The 21,908-nt window shown below is 31.6% G+C and overlaps 1 protein-coding gene and 1 long non-coding RNA gene across 2 annotated transcripts; both read left to right on the top strand.

Annotated features, from left to right (window-relative positions):
• Positions 1-77: 77 nt before the first annotated feature.
• LOC139089476 (uncharacterized) lies at positions 78-1,177 on the top strand. Its single transcript, XR_011544301.1, has 2 exons — positions 78-588; positions 661-1,177. It is a non-coding gene; the product is annotated as an uncharacterized lncRNA (long non-coding RNA).
• Positions 1,178-2,217: 1,040 nt separating this feature from the next.
• LOC139089536 (pupal cuticle protein 36-like) lies at positions 2,218-20,332 on the top strand. Its single transcript, XM_070639090.1, has 11 exons — positions 2,218-2,398; positions 5,261-5,592; positions 5,665-5,791; positions 5,869-5,989; positions 6,165-6,407; positions 7,406-7,458; positions 15,505-15,584; positions 15,685-15,802; positions 19,680-19,755; positions 19,824-19,838; positions 20,214-20,332. Exons 1-11 carry the CDS (start codon positions 2,390-2,392, stop codon positions 20,318-20,320), a joined length of 1,281 nt encoding a protein of 426 aa, XP_070495191.1. The 5' UTR covers positions 2,218-2,389; the 3' UTR covers positions 20,321-20,332.
• Positions 20,333-21,908: the final 1,576 nt, after the last annotated feature.

Here is a 21,908-nt window from a genome sequence, read left to right as displayed (position 1 = left end):
AAAGGAAAGAGCTAGCTTTCATCCCTAACAGACACGGAACCTAAAAAGGTTCGGACCCAAAGGTCTCTTTTCTGTTTTAAGCACCAATACTTACTTATAAAAATATTGAAACATCAAGATTCCTTAAAAATAATAATTTACTCCTATATATAGGCAGCACGCAAGTCTCATCAATACTTTACATTCAATTCACTTGCGACTTGGTCGTCCTCAATCCGTAAATGGAAATTAATTTATTGACTTAATGAATGAAAAAAAAGCTTGACTTTAAACATTGTTGTTAAGCATGAAATAATTTTTCTCAGTAATTTAATGGAGAACTCTGGTTTGAAAGATCATCCGCGTAATTTAAAAGTAAAATTATGCTAGCCATTAGAGAATTATTTACAAGTCATTAAGTTAAGTATGGTTGGAGTTGTCATAGAAGCTAGGTAGAACGCATTTGTTTCTAATAATTGATTTAATAGGTTGATTCCGCATGCCTAATCAGGGTTGACTTCTCTGGGGATTATCTTGTCATATTATGGACAGTGACAAGCTGTTACACTATAGCAAGGATACAATAATTAAGAAGAACACATTGAAATGGTAATTAGATTCCGGAAAAGCTGTAAGCCTTGACTACTCAAGTAACATAAGTTATAATTCCATCTCCCACAGACATTTAGTACCCCCTACTGCCAACCAAATTCCGGTAGGTCGATAGGATTCCTGCTGACTAGGTCGATGAAAGAGAGGATAAGAAACTCATGGGCGTCCATCCTAACTTCATCCCTGTACCATGACAAGGTTCTCAGTCATCTAATTATTCAGAACTTTTCCATAAATTAATTTCAATGCCTGATCAAATCTATGTCTTACTACTTGCCATTACATCCTCATGGAGACAATGTACAGCAAAAATTATTGAATTATTTCAATAGATCAGCAACAGCTAAAGAAAATGAAGCGCTAATTGCAGTCAATTAAATCGCGAAATTAAAAAATTTCGCAAAGTCTACACAAAAAGAGAACTGAACCTTTAGGCCCAACAATCAATGATAAATTGCATTTATTACGTAAAATAAATTTTTAAGCAATGTAAAAAATTTTAATATTTAAAATGGCATTTTACTGATGTAAGTAGAAAAGAAGGAAAATAAAGTCGAGAGCCAATCGTGATATGTTAAAAAGTAAAGCGATATATTTCATGTACAGAACAGAAAGCAGGCAGACGATGAGGAACAAAAAAATTGCAAAAATTTCTTCTGAAATGATCTGCAAATGTGCAAAGAAATTGCACGGAAAATTATTAATTTAGATGCTGGACGATACTCTGTTGATGCCGCACCTTCTATGCTTTTTACGGATCTAAATACTTTAGGTGTTTATGCTCTTTTTTAGATGTGAACATTAATGGGATTTAATAATGTCAAATATGTTACAATAATTGTTAGTGCAGAACCTACAAGTGTTATGACAAAATTTATGATGAGCTTAAGTTCTTAGTCGTAATTCCCTTCCATTACAGCATTTTTGCTAGCTGCTAGCTATTGTGTACCTCATAAATATTTGATACATTGAAAGTAACAGCAGGGGAAAAATTGATGAGTTTGAAAGGATTTTGGTGGTACAGGGCGCATTTTCCGATAGATGCTTAAAGCTTTTGTGTTTATAAATGCAGCGACATTAATCTAGAGATCGTTGAAAGGTTCAATTATTGCAATTCAAATTAACGGGTTTTCAATATTCAAATTCTAACGTATTTTTCAAATTCAAATATTTTTGATCTACAATCAGTAGAACTCTCAAAACTGGGCTTATCCACTAACAAAATGGTAGACACAAGGGAAATTAGGCATAATGATGCTCTGGCCAAGAACCAAACTGCTCACACTCATCTTCAATTTTCCAGGCATAAACTGCATCAATAAAAGCAGTCAACATTTTATAGGAAAAAAATGGAAAATTTCATCAATGATGTTATTTTGTTTTTTCTATGTCATCGTGACTTAAATCCGTATTGAATAATAGAATACTAATGCCTCCTATGGCACAGCATCAGTTCCATCAAATTGCATTCTTCTTCTCCTCTCTATGTGCAACAGCATCGAATTCTCCTCTCAATTTGCGGAATTGTGAATTTGTGTAAAAAAATATTTTAATCTAATGCACCTAGTTCTGTTTTTTGAAGGTATATATAAACAATGTCTCACCATTTGAAAAGCGTCATTTTGCTGGATATTGTCTTACAATTAAAAAGGTCTCGTGATTTAAAAAAGTGCATTTGTGAATTATTTTCTATATTTGTGGCTTACTCGAATCAAATGAAAGTCAATTTCTGAAGTTAAAGTGAAAAAAAGCGATCAATAACAATAGCTAGCAAAAGAAAGGAATCAGGAAAACGAAAATGAAATTGGTACGTGTCAAAAATCTGTGTTAAGTGCACGACTTACATAAGCATCAATTATTTGGAACTGATCAAATGAAAAATTGATAAATTAATGATTCTCAATTGTGTGGCTGAATATATGTGGCACAAGATGTTCCTTTATTGCCCTAAAATCATTCGTTTCACTTCTCAATGAATAATGACCAATAATAAATTTACTTTTTGTGTGTTAATCTGGAGTTACCTAAGAAGCTTTGGTCATTTATAATTTTGGATAGTGACGGAAAGACACAAGAGTGTGTGGTCAGCATGAAAAGATTTGGATCTTGTGGAAAATTTTGGAAGTAGCATAATGTGACGATTGAGTTCCTCATATTTTAGGAATCTTTTTGTTATTTCAATTCCCATGGCGACAATCAATCTCCACAAAAATTTCTTTTAAGCGCCAACTTTTGTGTCTCTTTTGTCATTATCATAAAAGCTCCATAAAGAGTCAAGTATATTTGTAATAAAATGAAGTAAGGAAATTGTGAATATTAAATAAATGATAAATTTACTTTATGATTATTGGATGATTGGATCAAGCATACTGTGAGACAAATTGATCTTCAAAAGCTCTTATTTGGTCAGCGGCTTTATGATGTCTTCATTGAAAATTTACTTTATGAACTAGCTTGAGATTTTGGGTAGAATTAACGAATTAGTTAGAAACTATTGAAAGGAAGTGCTGGAACGAATTATATTAAATTTTTTCTGTATTAGAACTACAAAACTATTATTGAAAATACAATTACTGAAGGATAGAGAAATTTGAATTTCTAGACTACATCCTAGAGCATGGACACATCAGTTCTTACAATTCTGTAAAATTCAAAGAAATTACTTAAATTGAAATAAATCCAGCATTGACTTCATATGAACTTTTATATCCATAAGTACCATCCATGACACTAATTGACTCCAGATTCATTCAATATGTACAAAAAGTACTTACCATTTCAATAATGACAATAAAAAAACTGTCAAAATTCAATATTTTTTCCCACAAAAAATTTTATTGCATTTCATTATTTCGCAAAAAAATGATTGTTAAGATTTCGATGTTAATGATTTGTGTAACCTTTATTACAATAAGTTTCATGATGAGGGTTTAGATTAGGATTCGCGGAATATTGGAATTCGGTAATTTAATTAATAGAAAGTCATTTTTGCAAGATTCAACATAACTTTTTCAAACTATGACTTTGAAATTGATTAGATTTATACGATAACCTCCAAATTTCGAATTTTAATGTATGGAATTGTATGGAAAAGTCGAATCTTGTCGACTTAATTTTATGTATAATTTGATTCGACTTATAGCTCTGGTCTATGCATTTCTCTAAATTTCTCAGAAAAAAAAAAAAAACTTCAATTAATCTTCTAGATAATTCATTAAGACTACGAAAACAGCGTGTTAACCGCCTTCTTTCTTGCGATAAACATCACTGAATCAGAAGCATTCCATGACACTTCATACATTTCTGTTACTATCTTGCAAAATTCTTCATATTTAATCTGTTTTAGCTTTTATTAATATTCATACAAAAATGAGCATGTTAGAGGAAATAAGAAGAAGCTTTCAAAACAATTTCATTTCGTGACTTATAAAAACTATAAACATTATACATTCTCAGCGTGATGTCCCATGCAATAAATAATATAATGGGAAAAATACAAAGCAAATAGTAATAAACTCATCTGAGTATGTATCGATTCGAAGATGCAATAAAAAGGTCAAAATAGATCATAGCAAAAATAAATTATTTATGAAATCAATTAAAATGAGAAGTCTGTAAATTCATACACTGGATTTATTGTTGATTTTTGAAAGCAAAATGAGCAATTAAGATGATGAATCGATGATTGTATGACAAAAATTTCAATTCTGTTTTAGATGTAAATTGAGGATTTGAAGATCTTGAAATGTCTAAATACATGTTTTGCCATCTTTTTGAACATATGAGCATTGAAAAGTTCATTCAATTCTATGCTACAGTCAATGAAAAATGAGAAAAACTTTTTGAAGTGGAATGAAAATTTCCACGTGTTTTTTAAATGTCAAAAAAACCGTTAAATTTGAAATGCAAAAGTTTGGACTACAAATCATACCAAAAGCATATTCAATTGAGCCTTCGATGCCTAAATTCTCATCTTCACATATCCAATTCAATCCAATAGAGTGTAAAGTGTCACATGGATCGTGATCAATTTGACATATCTCCCCTCATAAATACGATTCAATATAAAATGTATATTATTGTGGCTCCTTTCTGCCATACATATATGGACATGGTAATGAAAAATATAAATATATGAAAACAATGGCTCGTGTACATGACTTCATGTTTCTCATTGTTTTATGATGTTACTCACTTGCATATTCAATTCCCTCCTTTATTGCTTCGAGTTTAAATTTCATCTTCATTCATAAAAGGCATCAGCATCAACAGATGCAACAGCAGCAACAAATTAAAAGTTCATATTTTATAAAGGCGCGTGGTTATTTTTTATGAGATGTAATGAGAAATATTTCAGTTTGACTCAATTAAATGAGTTCTTAGCTGGATGCAATATTTATGATGATAAGGGGAATTATTGCAAATGGATATGCGATTTTGATTGGTGTTTGGCGCCTGTGATGACATTTGTCTTGTGAGGAAATTCCAAAAGAATATTGTCATCTACTTTGAGGTGAAATTGAATCATTTGGCTTTAAATGCCTGAATTTATTTTCGCAAGTCTTAAAGTCTTTCTAAATAAGACTATAAATGTCAACTAAACCCACACCTTTAAAATTCCATGATATGCGCTATAAAACTCAAAAATATTTCTTAACTCAATTTGTAGTTCATCACCACCATATTCGTGGCGGCATCATTATGTTCAATAAACTGTGCACAATTGAACAATAATTACTTGCCACCAGCTGGAGCAGGTCAAGCAGGAGGTGGTCCAGGCTTGCAGGCACCAAAAGGACCAGGTAATAATGCATTAGGTGGAATCTCGCCTTCATATCCTGGAGCTAATCCTCCACCGGCACCAAATCGACCAGCACCGCCTTCTCCAGGACGTCCAGCACCACCAAGTTCACCCTCAGGACCTGCAGCACCCGCAGGACCAATAATTGAGATTATATCTTATGAAAATGTGAACAATGGAGACGGATCATTTAAATGGAGGTAATAAAGTTATCGATACAATCTCTCAATTCCATTGATTTCACTAACCATAATTCATTATTAAAAATAAAGCTATGAGTCTGCAAATGGCATAAGAGCCGAAGAAACGGGAGATGTAAAAAATAAAGGATCAGAGAATGCCATTCAAACTGTTCAAGGTTCATACAGTTACACGTCACCTGAAGGTCAAGTCATCCAGGTATGGAAAGCTTTTTTCTAGCGTTTCACATGCTTGACATTTTATGGATCATAATAACTATTTAATTATATGTCTAGATTACTTATACGGCTGATGAGAATGGATTCCAAGCTGCGGGAGATGCACTCCCTACACCAGTTCCACTTCCGGAGGAGAATTTGAGGGCTATTGCTGAACATGAAGCTGCTCTTGCCACGGGTTAGTCTTAATGTTTATTATGTCATTGACGTAATTTGATTTTGATTACATCCGAACGTGTGTCCATTGAGATTGCTTTATTAGGATGTGAATCATTAACTTTTCGATCATACCTTTAAAATAGTCATTAAAATAATTCAATGTATGAATTGTGATTGCAATGAAATATTTTTAGCTGTTCCTGACACAGCTGGATCTCCCGGAGGACCTCAAGGAGGAGGCGCAAGACCCCCATCTGGACCAAGTTCTCAGCCAAGACCACCATCCGGACCAAGTTCACAACCAAGACCACCATCCGGACCATCTCCACCTGCAGGCACATCATTCGGAGGTCAACCAGGAAGACCAGGAGCTCCATCACCTCCAGCACCAGCACCAGGATTTTCAAATCAACCAAGACCAGGCGGTGGTAGTGGAAGTTACAGCCCACAGTCCGGATATAAATACTGAGAAACCAAAAAATAATGACGATAATGCAAAGAAAAGTTTAAAATGCTGTGAAATTGAAATTTTACGTGATGTCTCCCTGACCTTCGTCTTTAACCGCACACAGACTAATTTTTCATGCACACTCACTTCCTTTACTAACAATTAATTAACTTAATTAAGCTCTTTTTTATTTATTTATGATTGAATTGATGCAAGAGAAATAAATGAAATATCGTTTTATAAATAAAACCATAAAAGAAGTAAAATGAGACAATTTTATGCATTTAAAAATAAATACAATAAATTGGAACATGAAACACGATGCAACATGACAGCAACATTAACAAGACATGACAATTATAATCCATTTGTTGTGACAATGAAAATAATGAACATTAAAGAGTAGCTTTCAGTGCATATGATGCGGTTTGTACTAGTAATGAGAGTCGTGATTTTTATGGCCGTTCCAGAAGGATCTTGCATGCTGTTTCAAGGTTTGAATTCAGAAGCCTTTGAGATGTCGTCAAGTTGGTGTCGTAGTCTACTTAGCATTCTACCCCAAAACCTTAATAGATTTAGAACCATCCATTAGCTCCTTCCAAACCAAATCCAAGTCCACAAACTGAACAAGTCACTAAGCATAACCAATAAAATATGTAGCTAGTAGCTACAAATCGTTTGATGTAGTGCGCAGCAAATTCAATGGGATTGGCATGTCTTTGACTTCTTCTCATTTTACCTATAAACGTGCATGCACATTCTCAATTGTATAACAATCATCGATCCAATTATTTATTGTCTTAATGACTATGCACGCAAAACTATCTCGCGTACATGAACAGCATGAGATTGAACTTGAAAATGCTGCAACCTTTTCTTTTCTTTTGTACTCATTTCTGCTACTTGAGTTAAGATGAAATCATCCTGCAATGAGATCGTGCATGAATGGGTAATTTTTAATGCCTTTTTTTTCTTTTTAAATTTGAGGAATTGATTGCTTCTCACATTACATGCTGTCGCTATTTGAACGATATGCCTGTGTGAGGCATGTATGGTGTGAAATTGAAAATCATCTGACAAGAAGATATTGTCAAAAAATTCGAATTGACGGTGAAATGGAGCTGGGGAATTGTGTTGTAATACATTGAGTTGTTGTTGATCTTTATGTGAGAGGTGTGCTATGCTCTCTTTTGGATATGGAATTTAATTGGAATGAACTATGAGAATTGAGGTTTTCTTTTGTTAAATATTGGAAGTTTTGGAGACTGTTGCTCCTCAAAAACATCCAGTAATGTTACAAAATCTCCCATAGCTTCCCAATCAACACAACCATATACCACACGTTTAACCTCTTGCCCTATAAAAAATGACTTCACTCCATAAACATTTCATCAGACTGAAAGTCCATTTTCTATGACCAAACTTGCATCACAAAGCATTTCTCATTTTCATTCATAAGTGTACAATTACGATAAATCATCAGCAACAAACAAAGATTCCAGTAATCATATACAGTAGACAAATCTGTGATTAATCTTTCTAGACTCATTGTCTGGCATGAAGAAAGGTGGATAAAGCAACCGATTAAATAATATTATATTATATTTTGGAATAAATTGCCTGTTATAATTAGCATGTACTTATATCATAATTCATATTTTTCATTGTGCATTTACATGTATGAGCTTTTTTGAATATGGCTAAACTTATCTCAATTACTCTGTGATCGGCGAAAATGATGAGCTACAAAGAAAACATTTTAATGCAATGCTGTGTGATGAAGATGGTCGAGATAAGGGAGAGTTGTGGATCAATTGGAAGTAGCTGACTATAGCGCTTGTTCAAATTGGAATTAGCTTTGTTATATGTTGAGGGCTTTGAGTGTTCATCGCTAGATGAACATACAATTCAGATTGACCCACATTCCCGAAGATTCTAGCTATTGATACTAGATCGTATGACTAAATGTTGATTCTAAGGTCATAATCATTAAACAGTCTGTTATGCTGTATATTGTCATGCTATGCAATCTTCTAGTTATCTGCTTGCAGCTGACCATCCTTACTTAATTAACTACATTAACATTTAAATACTATACGACAATGTTGTATTTTAATATGCCATTCTAGTCTAATTATAAGAAGGATAGGATATTCTTGAGGCATCATCAGAAGCTTGCATAGTAAAATTATGCTATACACCCAATGATTTATTATATCAATGTCACAACAATCAGAAAGTCGAGAAATTTTTTCATTATCTTCTTTTTTTTACTATCTCATCATCGTCGTGAGCTATGAATTAAGGTCAAGAGAAGATTGTTTTACAAAAGAAGCAATTATTCTAGCTTGTAAAATGTGTTTTAAGTCTCTCATTATGTTGACCATTATGTTACTTACTTTACATTTGTCTTCTGCTGTAATTTTATGCGCCACGAAGAAAGGTCCATTAAATTGACGAAATACTGGATGTAACGAAAACATTTCGTAATTCTTGATTCATCACAGCCAAAGGACAGTGAAGAAAAGTGTGTTAATACCTTCATTGAAGCAAACACGTAGGCTGAACGAATTATATTAATTAAAATACTTTTTAATGCGTCCATCACTTTCAATTTCCTTCGGCGCAATCATTCGATGAACTTCGTGACAATAAAGATGAAGAAACTTTAATTAATTTGTTGATCCTTACACATTTGATTCCTTTCCTGTCTTGAAGATATAAATAAAATTTATATTTCAACTTTTAATAATTGGAAATGTCATAAGCATATTTACAGTCTGTTTGAGGAAGATCATCTTCATACATTACAAAATAAATTCACTTTTTATGGATAATTTTGTTGGTGGATTATCTTTTACGTGGAAGTGTTGATCGGATTGAGACATTTTGTCTATAAACTATTGGATTTATATGAATTGATGGTGTAGATAAGCGTGATTTGACAGGACTGCTGTATTTATTTAGTCATTTAATAACGGACAAAATTCAAATTTTTCATACAGTTCAAGAAAATGACAAAAAATCTGCATTACATTAATATCACGTCCAAAAAAAAAGTCAGCTGCATGAAGACGAAGAAAGAAGGTTGCTAAAGGTCATCACAATTTGTCTTTTCTGTCGTCTTTTACATCACCTTTTACATGGGTCTTATTTATATTTAATGCGTGTTTTATGAACTTTTACACATATACAAATTAACACACTAGCTTTTTGTGCATTCATCGATCGTCAACAAATTGTTGATGCTTAAACATATTTTATTAATTTTTTTATTCGGTTGCTTAATGAACGACAATTTGACCCACTGAGAACTGTCAATCATTCCTAGTATCCCACTGATTTTTTAATGTGTACATATTTTGCATTTTTGTTTCGGATCATCAACAAATGATGACAGGAATGGGAGGTACATGTTGTGAATCTTTTGAATTATTGAAATTTCGCATGGGTTTATTGGTATTTGCGGGAGTTCCTCATTGACTTTTTACAGTAGTCTACTGCTGATAATATTTGGAAATACAGTTTGGTAATGAAATTTATGTCTGCAAAAATGCCAAACAATATGAAAGCTTTGACATTGATATTGATTACCTCACATGTCACTTTAGGGTGCATTGTTCTTCAAGGAGTTCTGCGCGGCTATTAAATTACTAAAGTCTTCGTCACCACTTTAAGTAACAACACCTTAAGAATCTTAATACCTCATTTAGCATCTTTAGTATTTACTTACAAATTTATCCATAAAATAACAATAAGTTGCAGAAACTTTACGACTTTCCTCTCTGATTCATAAATTAATTTAAATCAATAATTACGGCTATTAACGTATTGATGTCTAAGTAGCTTATTCTGTGCACAAAATCACCATAAAAGTCATTACGAATCACATTCTATTCTATATGAATCAATTACGAACAATTAAAAGCCTGTAAAATATGGTAAAGATTCAATATAAATCCCTCATAAAAATGAAACAAGTAGAAAAGATCAAAAATCTTTTGCAAGAGTTAATAAATATCCAGTCACAAGGCTTTGTCAGGTAGAAAAGAAAAGGAGTTTGAAGATTTGACGCATTTCTCTTTGAAAAATTGAGAATTCTTCTCACTTTTTGAATTTTGATCCGGATCAATCAGCATTGAACCGGATCAATTAATTTAGAACCGGAAAATTTGAACTGGATTAGAGGAATTTCAACCATATTTTTGAATTTTTGAACATAATCAATCAATGTAAACTGGATCACCCTAACCGCTACTTGTATTACCATCAGATCTTAAGTCAAAACCCATTGATCGAGATTAAAATTTTTATGTAGTCACGACAGCAATTTTTAATAAATAATGAACTTGCTTCAACAATAAAAAACGCAATTAAATTATGGACATTGTGTCATCTTAAAAAAGAGAAGCTTTTAAGCTCCTTGAGTTTTTAACTATAATTAATAAACAAACAGACAATATACATTATATGGAATCGTCTTGCAGACTGCTTCCAAAATGTCCATAAATTAAATTCGCTTAATTGTGAATTCCAATAAAAAGAATGTCAATAATTGTGCAGTTCTGATCGATGCCCGAAGGCTATGATCGTCTTTGACTCATCACTTTCAATAGTCATTAATTTTTCTGGTCTCCGTGGAAAAGTTATCATCAAAAAATTAAGCCGTAAGTAACCTTACGTAAAAAATAAAAATTACAGAATTGTCTGGAGGATGCTGTTCAGGTCAAGTAAAAGGATAAAAAATTACTTTTAAACGCGTATTTCGTGCGGGAATATTGAATATTTATTTGATTATGTGATAGCTATAAAGAGGCGTGCTTGCCAAAAATTCAACATCCCAAGAAGCAATAAATCTGACAGATTAAAGTATGAAGATTAATTAAATTGTCGACCTTTAATATTCGACAACTAAGGAAGATGAAAAGGGCCAACATGCTTAATCTTATGTTTACAAGTACCTTTTGACCGGCAGAAATAAGATTATTTATTCAACAGAGATATATACGAGAAATTAATATTTCATTGGGTGACTTAGTGTGATATTGTAGTAGCTCCAGCATGATCTGACTATGCATGATCAATTGATTTTGTTGAAATGTCATCAAATTTTATGTCTGAATCGTATGCGGTTTTTGTCGAATCTCACCATTAAAGTGTACCGTGCCAAATTTCGACCCCAACCAACTCATCCAAAAATATTAATCCCAAATAAAATAAATGAATGAACGAAGAAGATGAATATACCGCTCTTAAACTTCTCGTGGCATCAGTGCTGTCATTCAATATGTTAACATTTCTTCTTTCCCGTCCATAATACAATTCTGATGATGTTGAAAAGGTTTCGATTACATAATACTATTTTTTTACAAAAAACATAATAAGATCATAATGTTAAAGAAAGAGAAGATGAAGAATAAATAACTTTGACCGTCAAAGATTATGTCAGGAAACTGATGGATAGATGTTTATATAGTTTTTAAACTGAAATTAAAGGTTGATTGCCGGTTGATTTGCAGATTTCTTCGATTCATTTGTTTGTTGAGCTAATGTTTTTAGGATATTTATGACACATTAGCGCACGTGAGATGGTTAATGACTTGATAGACATTTTCGATTGAAATTCGGGAAGTAAAGCAAAGTTGTAAGCTTCTTTGCTAGTGCTGATCGGAATTTAATAAGATTAATCTCATAAACTGATTCTTAAAATTTAATCTGCCTTAATGTGCTGATGCCTGACTATTATAAGGTGTTAAAACACAAATTCCAGTAAATATCCGACAATATCCTTTCAATGACTGTAGATGTCATCTCCTTGAATCTCATCTTACAACAATCGTCTTCAATTTATCCGTATCGTACATCAAACTACACAGACCAACCACATAAATCTACTCAATCATGACTAACAATAAACATGACTAAATAACTAGTCTTAAGATTAAAAGAAAAATCCTAGAAAAACCCGAGTGACCCATATGATGACATAATAGTGTGATTAAAAGTACAGGCATTTGTACAATTAAAACAAGACAAGACAACATAAAACATCAATGTGGTTACTTACAATGAAAAATGTAAATAAATTTATAAAACAATTTTTCAAAAAGAAACTTTTTTTAAAAAAAGAAATAATTTTTATGTGGCTTTTCTGAGAATTGTAATGGAAGTAAAGTACATAATGTTCATCACGTGGCAAATTGGTTAGGCATATGAATGAATGAGGTGTTATGTTATTGATAGAAGAAATATATAATTGGAGTGTGATATATCATGGACTTTAGGCTGAATTTCGTGGATAAATAGACAACGGTCGAAAGCTGACTAGCCTATTATGACAATGATGAAGAAATGAGTCTGTCTTGTATTATTATAGATGGTCGATATTATGGTTTGAGCAAGAAGTGGAGTTGAATTTTGTATAGAGTTGACTAGACTTAGGTCAATCTTAGTCGACGTTAAGCTTTAACTTAGTCTAACTTTCTCGATGATTCCAAATTTTCCAACCCAATCCTAATCTAAACCTTAAAAATCAATATTAATTTCAATTTTCAGCAAATCTTACCCAAATCCTGCGCCTACTATCACTGAACATTCAATCAAATTTTTCAATCAATTTCCATAGTTAGGCTTATTGTTCATTTCTTTCAGAAAAAGCATCAATAGCATTTAATTACGAAGAAATTGAAGGACATTTCACACTAAATACTTTCGATTAGTCATCCCCAAAAAAAGTCTCTATTATTATTGACGATGATGAGCATAATCACAAATTTGAAGGATCGACTGCAATCAACAATAACGCCAACGATAAATGCTACGCGTGCGATATGCATGACTATGAGAAATTTTTATTTTTATTTTCGGCAATTAATGTGTAAAGAAAATAATTTTGTTTTGATTTGATTGACGTAGGGTCTTTGTCAAGGAATTTGAGCTTATTACCATTGAGATATGTTACAAGGAATCTACCATGAATGGAGTGTGAATTGAGTTTTGATTGATATCTGATTGAAACTTTTTTTGGATTTGCTAATTGGATATGATAATTTTTAGGAGTTAATGAGATACTTTTGGAGATTTTGATAAGAATCGGGTTTGGCCTTTGCTTTACTTAGTCTGAATGAACTTATTGTTGCTGAAATTGAAGCACTTTTATCTTCAATGTTGAGTGTTAGGTACTTAAATTAGCTTTTGAGTTTTGAATGACGACTGGATTGCAGCTGAATTTCCATGCTCTTATCTGAATATCAGGATCTACCAAGCCTTCGAGGAAAATTCGAATTTGCAAGCAATTTAAACTAGAATTTCATGCAAATTACAAGCTCCATAACCCCAACATTTATGCGTGGGAATAGAAAAATTTTATGTGAATCTTCAGAGCCTGTATCCTGCTGCTTTTACACCACATTTTATGTAAACGATCACGACCATTATCAGTCATGACTGTTTTAACAATAAAAAAAATCCAAGCAGAGAATAACATCAAGCCTTACCCTCAAGGAAGATGAGCTTGAAATGAATATTATCCTTAAGTTGTTTGCCTTTGGAATTCCGGAGAGTTCGGTGACATGATCATCCCATGCAAAAAATATATATATTTTATTGCTCATAAAGAGCCGCATTTTGTTATTTTTTTCCTCTTCTTATTGTTGTTCACTTAGACCATAGAGAAAAATATTGTCGAATATTCGAATTACGAGCTTGATAGTTACTCATGCTCAATGCAGATAGCAGAAAGAGACGGAATGATATGAGTAAGCGCTGCACAAGAGAAAAAAAAGTATCATGTAGATGTATCGATATGTCTGCATGTAAAAAAAATCCATGAAGATGATTTTTCAATCCTTCCCAACTGTGCATGCACAGTAACAAACGGACCAATGTACATGATGGGAAAATTGTATAAATAAGGAATGTAATTCAGTTGTGATCGTGCAGTCTTTTTTACACGTTTGTAGAAACAACTTCCGATAAAGAAATTGAATATAATTTTTTCAGTGAATTATTATATTTTGTGAAATAATCAAAATGAAATACCTTGTAAGTGAATATAAGAAGTGATAATCGTTAAATTTAAATAAGAATTTATTGAAAGTTTTTGAAATTTTGAAGAACTTTAAAGGATTTTGAAGAAAAAAATTTAAATTTCATGGATTACTAAGATGAAATATTGTGGAAAATTTTGTGAATGAGAAGTTTGAGAGCTAAGCCCAAGTGGAACTAGGGAAAATAGGAATAATTTGAAATTTTGTGCTGATTTTCATGCATGGAACTATTTCAAAAAACTGAAATTTCTGTGATTTTCTAGCAGATTTCATGTTTGAGAAGAATAGATGTCATTAAGGATTAGTTTTAATCCTGAATATGACCCCCTAAGAATTATTCAGTTCATTTCAAATTAAGCTATATTTTCAAATTCTCGCACTTTAGGGGATGTTAACCAAAAGATTCTTGAAAATCAGCCAAAGTCTTAAACTTACAATAATGAATGGTCTCCTAAGTCCTCATATTAAAAACCCATCAAGTCATAACGATGAAGAAGAAAAAGAAAAATTTCCATAATGACAATAATCATACAAAATATCCATAAAATATATCCAACATTTCATTAAATTTAATGAACGATTTAATATAAAGAAAAAATCACAAACGACACTTCACTTTTAATGGTTGCAATTTACTCATCACGTATGTTTTACATCGTGTCCATTATGCTGATGTTCAAGGGAAAATATTTTATTAAATTAAACTTTTTTGGTCATCGTTTTTGCAACTTTTTTGCGTGTTTTTGTGAAGTTCATTACCAAATGTGAAGTGATTGTGTTGATATTTTATGATAGCTGTCAAAAGCTGGGTTTGAATTTTAATCTCTTTGACGCCTCTCAAGTTTACTGAAACTATAAAATTCATATAAATTTGCAAACTATAAAAATCCACAATTTTTAAATATTCAGAAATTTAAATCTTCTTCAAAAGAACTTCCTTATAAAGCTCAAATTTCAGCATCGAAAACTTTCATCTTATGCAATGCATAATGCCCTTTTTGTAATATACATATTAAATTTCCTGCATTTTATCTTCAGATTGTAGCATTGGCATTTATTGCCGTTACATCAGCAGCTCCACAAGGAGGTGACACAACCACACCAATCCCAATTCTGAGGTAAGTCATAAACATCCTTTTGCTGCTAAGAATTTGAATAGATTTGATATTAAGCATTGAAATCTAAGATCCTTACTCATTTTTCCTTAATTTTCCACAGACAAGAACAAGAAATCAATCCAGATGGATCATACAAATACGCATATGAAACTGGAAATGGAATCGTTGCCGAAGAAGAAGGACATCTCGAAAATGTTGGAGCTGAAAATGAAGGCATGGTGAGTATCACAACGAAAATTGTTTAAACGATCTCAAAAATTTTGAATTTGAGATAAAAAATAATATTTTTGGCTGTTCCACATCAACGAAAAAAAGCTCCAAAGCTTTCTAATCTTTGTATTTGCTTGTTGTGTGATATACAAGATATATTTTGTGTTGGCCATAGCTAGTGATAGATTTGATATGATATTAAATTATCATGTATCTATTTTGTGCCAGAAAATTCAAGAAATTTTAAGACTAAGTCATTATTGTGTCCCTAAATCTACCCTTCGAGTCAAATATTGACTCAATCGTTTTTACCTCATATTACTGACTATCTTCAATCTCAAACAGTTTGAACTCACAAAATCGGTCAAGAAATCATGAAGATTCTCGAAATGTCACAAGATCTTCCTCATCTGCCAAAAGGCCATTGAGATTTCGCTACACACGCCTTGTACACAAGATTGTAAAAATTTAATTTGCTGATTAACTGCACAAAGTCATTGCTTGCAGCAGAAAAAGATAAATTAATTAATTATTTTGCTTAAATGTCTACATTTATGAGATTTTTCAATATTGGGCAATTACGTGAAGATGCGCAAATACTATCTATGCTTATTAATCATTATTCGCAAATATTGAAGTTTTTACGACATAAATATTCCATTTTTCTGCAAACTCTTCTCGAAATGGAAATGAAAACAATCACGACACATTTATAGTCAATTAGTGCACGTGGCATGAATGAGGTAAAGCTATAGATAATATAATTAGATTCAATGACAAACTGAATGAGCCATTTAATATCTTCACAGCCACGAACCTAAACATATTGATGACGTCGTAAAAAATATAGTTATTGGATAATTATTCATTCATTCATTAACGGTTTTTGTGTCTAGACTTGACTCTTGAACATTTCAACGGATATTCAATTATGCTTTTGTGGTACTTATAAGGTAAAAATGGGATTATGAGCTCAGAGATCATAAATCGCATGCGTGACATCAATATAATATCGTGTGTAATTTGTGGAAGCTGAGCATGACTCAAGAACCTATAAAGGCATGTTAGAGCTTCCATTCCGCAATATTCAGTCAGACACACCATATATAACCCAATAACCCCCATATTTTAATCAAAACAAGTCCCCCAAAAACTTAAAACCAGTTTCTCATCACCAAATCTCTCAAAATCATCATATCTTAACCGAAAGTAAAAGCCAACCTCCGTGTGTTTGGAACATGATCGTTATGATAACTTTAAAATTGAGTATAAAAATAACAAAAAGAAGAAAAATCAATGTCAAATGTCTAAATGCTGTTTTGCCATCTCCAATATTCAAGTCAAACACAAAAAATAATAATAATATGATATTGCGCAAGACATCTATCGACACTCATAATTGAGTCGTTTCTAAGTGCATGTTCGTTTTCTTTACAAGCATTGAACTCTATTGATGATGATGATTCAATGAGTCTGTATATTAAATTATGACCCGATCTGCAGGCTGTTTAGTTATGAATATTTTCATCGATTACTATTAAAACTTCATGTATAAATCATTTTTTGTAAGGGAATTGCATAAAGATGACAAAAAGGAAAAAATGCCGCATATGACGATAGTCGTGAGAGAAAAACGAATAATGAATGAAGGAATGACTGGCTATTATTAATATGCACACAAAATGTGAATGTTTTTCTTCTGAAATAATAACCGATGATGGATATTGGAGGTGATGCAATATTTAAATTAATTTGAGAATCTTTTCTGCTACTGCATTGCGGTTTACTGCGTAAATTCGTGGAATTGGCAATGTAGATGCTTGTGTTCGAGTATCAGAATGGAAATGTCACAACAGTTATTGATTTTGCGATAGAATCTGAATATTCTTTAATGTTATGCAATAATCCAGATTTCAAAAGTAAATAATAGATTTATTGGATAGGTCCAGGATATAAATGATTATTATTCAATTCATTCACTGTACTATCCAACACAAAAGCTCACTTTCGCTTTCAATCGGTACAACAAACATATTCCATTCGAAAGAATCTCAAAATATTCAAAGTAGTTCTTCTTATTACAATTTTCTCTCTGCCTCATTTGCAATAAAGCCTTGGAAGATGCTCCATGTGCAGAAGAATGTCGGTTGAATAATTTTTATATAATTAATGCAATAAATTATCGAGAAAATATGCGAATTTTTTCACTTAATTTTGTTTATATTTTTAACTTAATTAGCAATGCTAAATGGAATAAATTTATATTTAATCCTTAAATGAAATGGCTAATATGGTCGATGGTTAGCAACCAAACTTGAGCATCTGATGTTATTGAGAAAGCTGCTGAGTAGGAAGATTTAATTTTAATCAATAAATTCTTCAGAAAAAATTCTGTTTTGAACTTCAAAATTCAAATTTATTCTTGTCGGAAGTAGATTCTCATAAAATATAGAACTATTTAAAATTCAAAAAAGAACCGTAATAATATGATATTGAATTAATAGGATTAAGATACGAGCTGCATTCTAGTAGCCAAAACTATTTGCCAATAAGGAAGAATGTCCGGCTAAAGATATTAGCAATTTAAATTTTAGACTCGTATGCTAATATTAATATATGCTAGAATCATATCTAGTATCGTAAATTTCTTAATCTGCCAAGAATCATAGTTAATTTAAAAAATATATGGCTAGGATTAGGGGGATGTAGCTTAATTTCATAAGATTTCTTAACTGCTTACTTTGCTGCACCTTTTCTTAAGAAGTCACTAAATAATGATGTGAATCCAGTTCCATTTTCCTCCACAATTTACTACCCCCTAACTAGAAATATCTTTCCTATCTAAGAATAGATCCAGAAACTTGAAATGTTAATATCATTTCACAATTTGAATCATTCTTAAAACATGATCCGGTTTGATGATCGTGAAAAGCAATGGCTTCAGGAATGTTCCGAAATAAAAAGATTAGAATGAAAATGATTATGCAAATTAGGGTCTGAATAGAAAAATTTCTCGTTTTTTCTTCATTTAGAATCGATTTTATTATAGCGAACAGGTCTCGTGAACAGAAATTTCAAGGACATTGGAGTTGTTATGTCATTTCTGTGGATGAGTTTGGGAAGAACTTTTTCTTAATTTCAATGTTTTTGTTCTTCCTAAAGGCCAATTTTAGAACTATAAACATAAACATACTTTTTGCTTTGTCATTCTATTTTATGGTCTGAAGTCATCATTAGTGTCAGAAAATCATGTCATGTTTATGGCACAGGAGAGTGACTTAAAGCTTAGTTTTAAGCAAAAACCATAAAACGAGACAAAAATCTATGAATTTTCTAAGATCACTAATAAAAATGCCATAACAAGTCAAATACATTTTTGTGCACATTTTTATTGAGGAATTAATGCATAAGCAGCAAAATATTTCCAGTCTTTTGATAAGAGCTATTTGAATTTTTATGCATTATAAATCCAATAAAAATATTTGAATAAATATCGAACTTTTGTGGAATCCGGAAAATCGGAATGATTCTTGTTCAATAATATCTGTGACAGCATGTGATCTAAAAATTTAAATTTTTGTGAGAACTGTCAAGGAAATTTATATAATGGCAAAAAATCGCAGCAAAACATATCCTCGATTTTATCATACAAGTTGTGTCATATTACACTATCTGCTTAATTTCATCGACCATTATCATACAAAGAGCAACAAAGGCATCTCCTTGAATGATTAAAGTAGCTTGTATCACCTAAAAAAGCAGTATAAACTTTAATTTCTTTATTGATTTATGGAACAGCTGAACTTGAACCTCGAAACACAAACAAAATTTTTGAGTCCAAATATTGAACATTTATTGATATAATTAATGTCATTAAATTCGTAGGTTGCACGTGGTAAATACTCATATACATCACCCGAAGGCGAACTCATAGAAGTCATCTGGGAAGCTGATGAAAATGGTAAATCATCTTTAAATGCTTTATTTAATTTCATGATATTTAACGATTTTATATTTTTAACCTTATAGGTTTCCGTCCACAAGGTATGTCGGAAGTTCCACAATATGTCCATAAATAAATTTCTCCATATTCGGAATTTGCTTTTTTCATCTATAAATTTTAAGGAGTGGAAATGTCACTGAATGACTTTTTAACACTTTTTTGTGTATTTTAAGCAAAACTATTTTAGTCTTTTTTTGGCTCATTGACATCTGAAGATGAACAAGTATTAGTTTCCTTACTCATTTTATGGATTAAACGGATTACTAATTAAGTAGTTCAATAATTCATGTGCTGAGCTTTGAAGATTATTCCATTTTTGTAGAATCTAAAGAGCTTTTCATGATCTTTGACTAGTCATTCTGAAGACATTCCCAAAAAATTTAGAAATCTAACTCAATGTTTGTACTTTATTTTAGGCGCTCATCTCCCAACACCACCACCAATCCCACCAGAGATCCAACGTGCCTTGGAATATCTTGCCTCATTACCAGCAACAACAGAGACTCCAAATAGAAGAGCATAGACTGTTTAAAACACAATATACGTCCAATTTAAGCCAACAAGAGAACGATTATGTAAATTTTTTTAAACTAACTGCCATATTTAGAGATATTATACACATACATACTGATTGGTTAAGGAAGGATAACAAATGTCAAAGAACCAGATAACATGTTCATGAGATGCTGAATATTATTTTAGACTTTTTAACACTTTTTAAAGATTTTCACTTTTTATTTTTTTTAATATTTGCTCATCGAAATGTGAACCTTAAAGTTTAGACGAAGAAATTAATATAAATATTGTGTATACGTTAGTGGTATTGCAGAATAATCAATATGTCTTTTTGAGTACTAAAAGATTGAATAAAAAAATATTTAGAAAAAATTAAATTTTATGCATATTTACTACTAGAGAGGAATAAGGAAGAATCATTAGTATTATAAGGAAGATCATTACTTAAATTGACATCCTGTTACTGCAAACCTATACTTAATGAAGAACCAATTTACCTACTTATTGTGTGCTGACATTCAAGTCACAGCTTGATTGTTATTAATGCTTAATGAATCGAAACAACAATAAATTTTGTTTAGCACAAAATTGTTGATCAATTTACAATCATCAGCTCATCATGTCCATTGTTCTTGCTATATAAGCTTAAACTGTTTCCTTAAAGTCTTTTGTTTTTGTCTTTATAGAGGATCAAGAGTTGTCGCCAAGATTTTATTGAGTTAATTATACTTAACCGAATGGACAGAATTTAATATGAATAGTTGTAGCCGAAGAAAAATAAAAATATCCTTAAAATCTGGATGATGACCATTACCACCTACATTTAAGTTATTGAATCTCAAATTGCATATACTTTATTAATTCCTCTACTGAATTGCATAAAAAATTGTCAAAAAATATCAGTTCAGTCCAGATAAATAGAAAAGTTGTTTCGTTCCGGGAACATCTACTAAAAATTTTTTATTCGTGTTTTACATCACAAATTGCCGTAGAGCGATAAATCAAAACCACAAAAAAATCATAACTTTGAATATAATTTTAAAATTTAAACTCCACCTTTGCCAAAACCATCGATGACCAAATAATATTAAAAATCGTAATAATATTTAAATTTAATAAAAAACTCTTTTTTGAACGAGATCGAGGCTACCGAACAGAAAACTATTAGTTAATTGTCATTGAATATAAATTTCTTTGATCTCAATAAAAATCGATCGCATCTTGTTATATTTTTATTGCCATTATAACGTGTGAAATAGATGAATCGATAAGGATTTGGTTATGATGTAGCTTATTAACAGATCATGCATATTTTTTGCATATACTTTTATGGTCCGTGAAGTTCGATAAGAGCTTGCATTAATTTTGGAACATTTTGTGACTGAGCAGCTCGCCTGTTCCTCAAAATAAATATACTCTAAATTCAACGTTTGGCATTAAATGAAATCACAGAATCCCATAAACTATACATATCGACTTAAAACGTTCCCTGTATATCCCGACTTGAAATTAATCAAAGCCGAAAAGTTATTGCATTGACTGCAAGCCTTGACTTTATAAAAGGCCATGCTTTTAAATGTGCCAAAGATTAGTTT

Source organism: Chironomus tepperi, unplaced genomic scaffold (genome assembly GCF_022539635.2).
Source record: "Chironomus tepperi strain 1889 unplaced genomic scaffold, CSIRO-AGI_Ctep_v1 contig_177, whole genome shotgun sequence".
NCBI lineage: Eukaryota > Metazoa > Arthropoda > Insecta > Diptera > Chironomidae > Chironomus > Chironomus tepperi.
This window is presented reverse-complemented; position numbering and strand designations above follow the sequence as displayed.

Bases quoted from the DNA above. Each gene is read 5' to 3' on its own strand.
- LOC139089536 (XM_070639090.1), top strand. The intron at 7,459-15,504 runs GTGAGGCATGTA...TTTTATCTTCAG, and splicing joins TATTTGAACGATATGCCTGT to ATTGTAGCATTGGCATTTAT. The intron at 15,585-15,684 runs GTAAGTCATAAA...AATTTTCCACAG, and splicing joins ACACCAATCCCAATTCTGAG to ACAAGAACAAGAAATCAATC.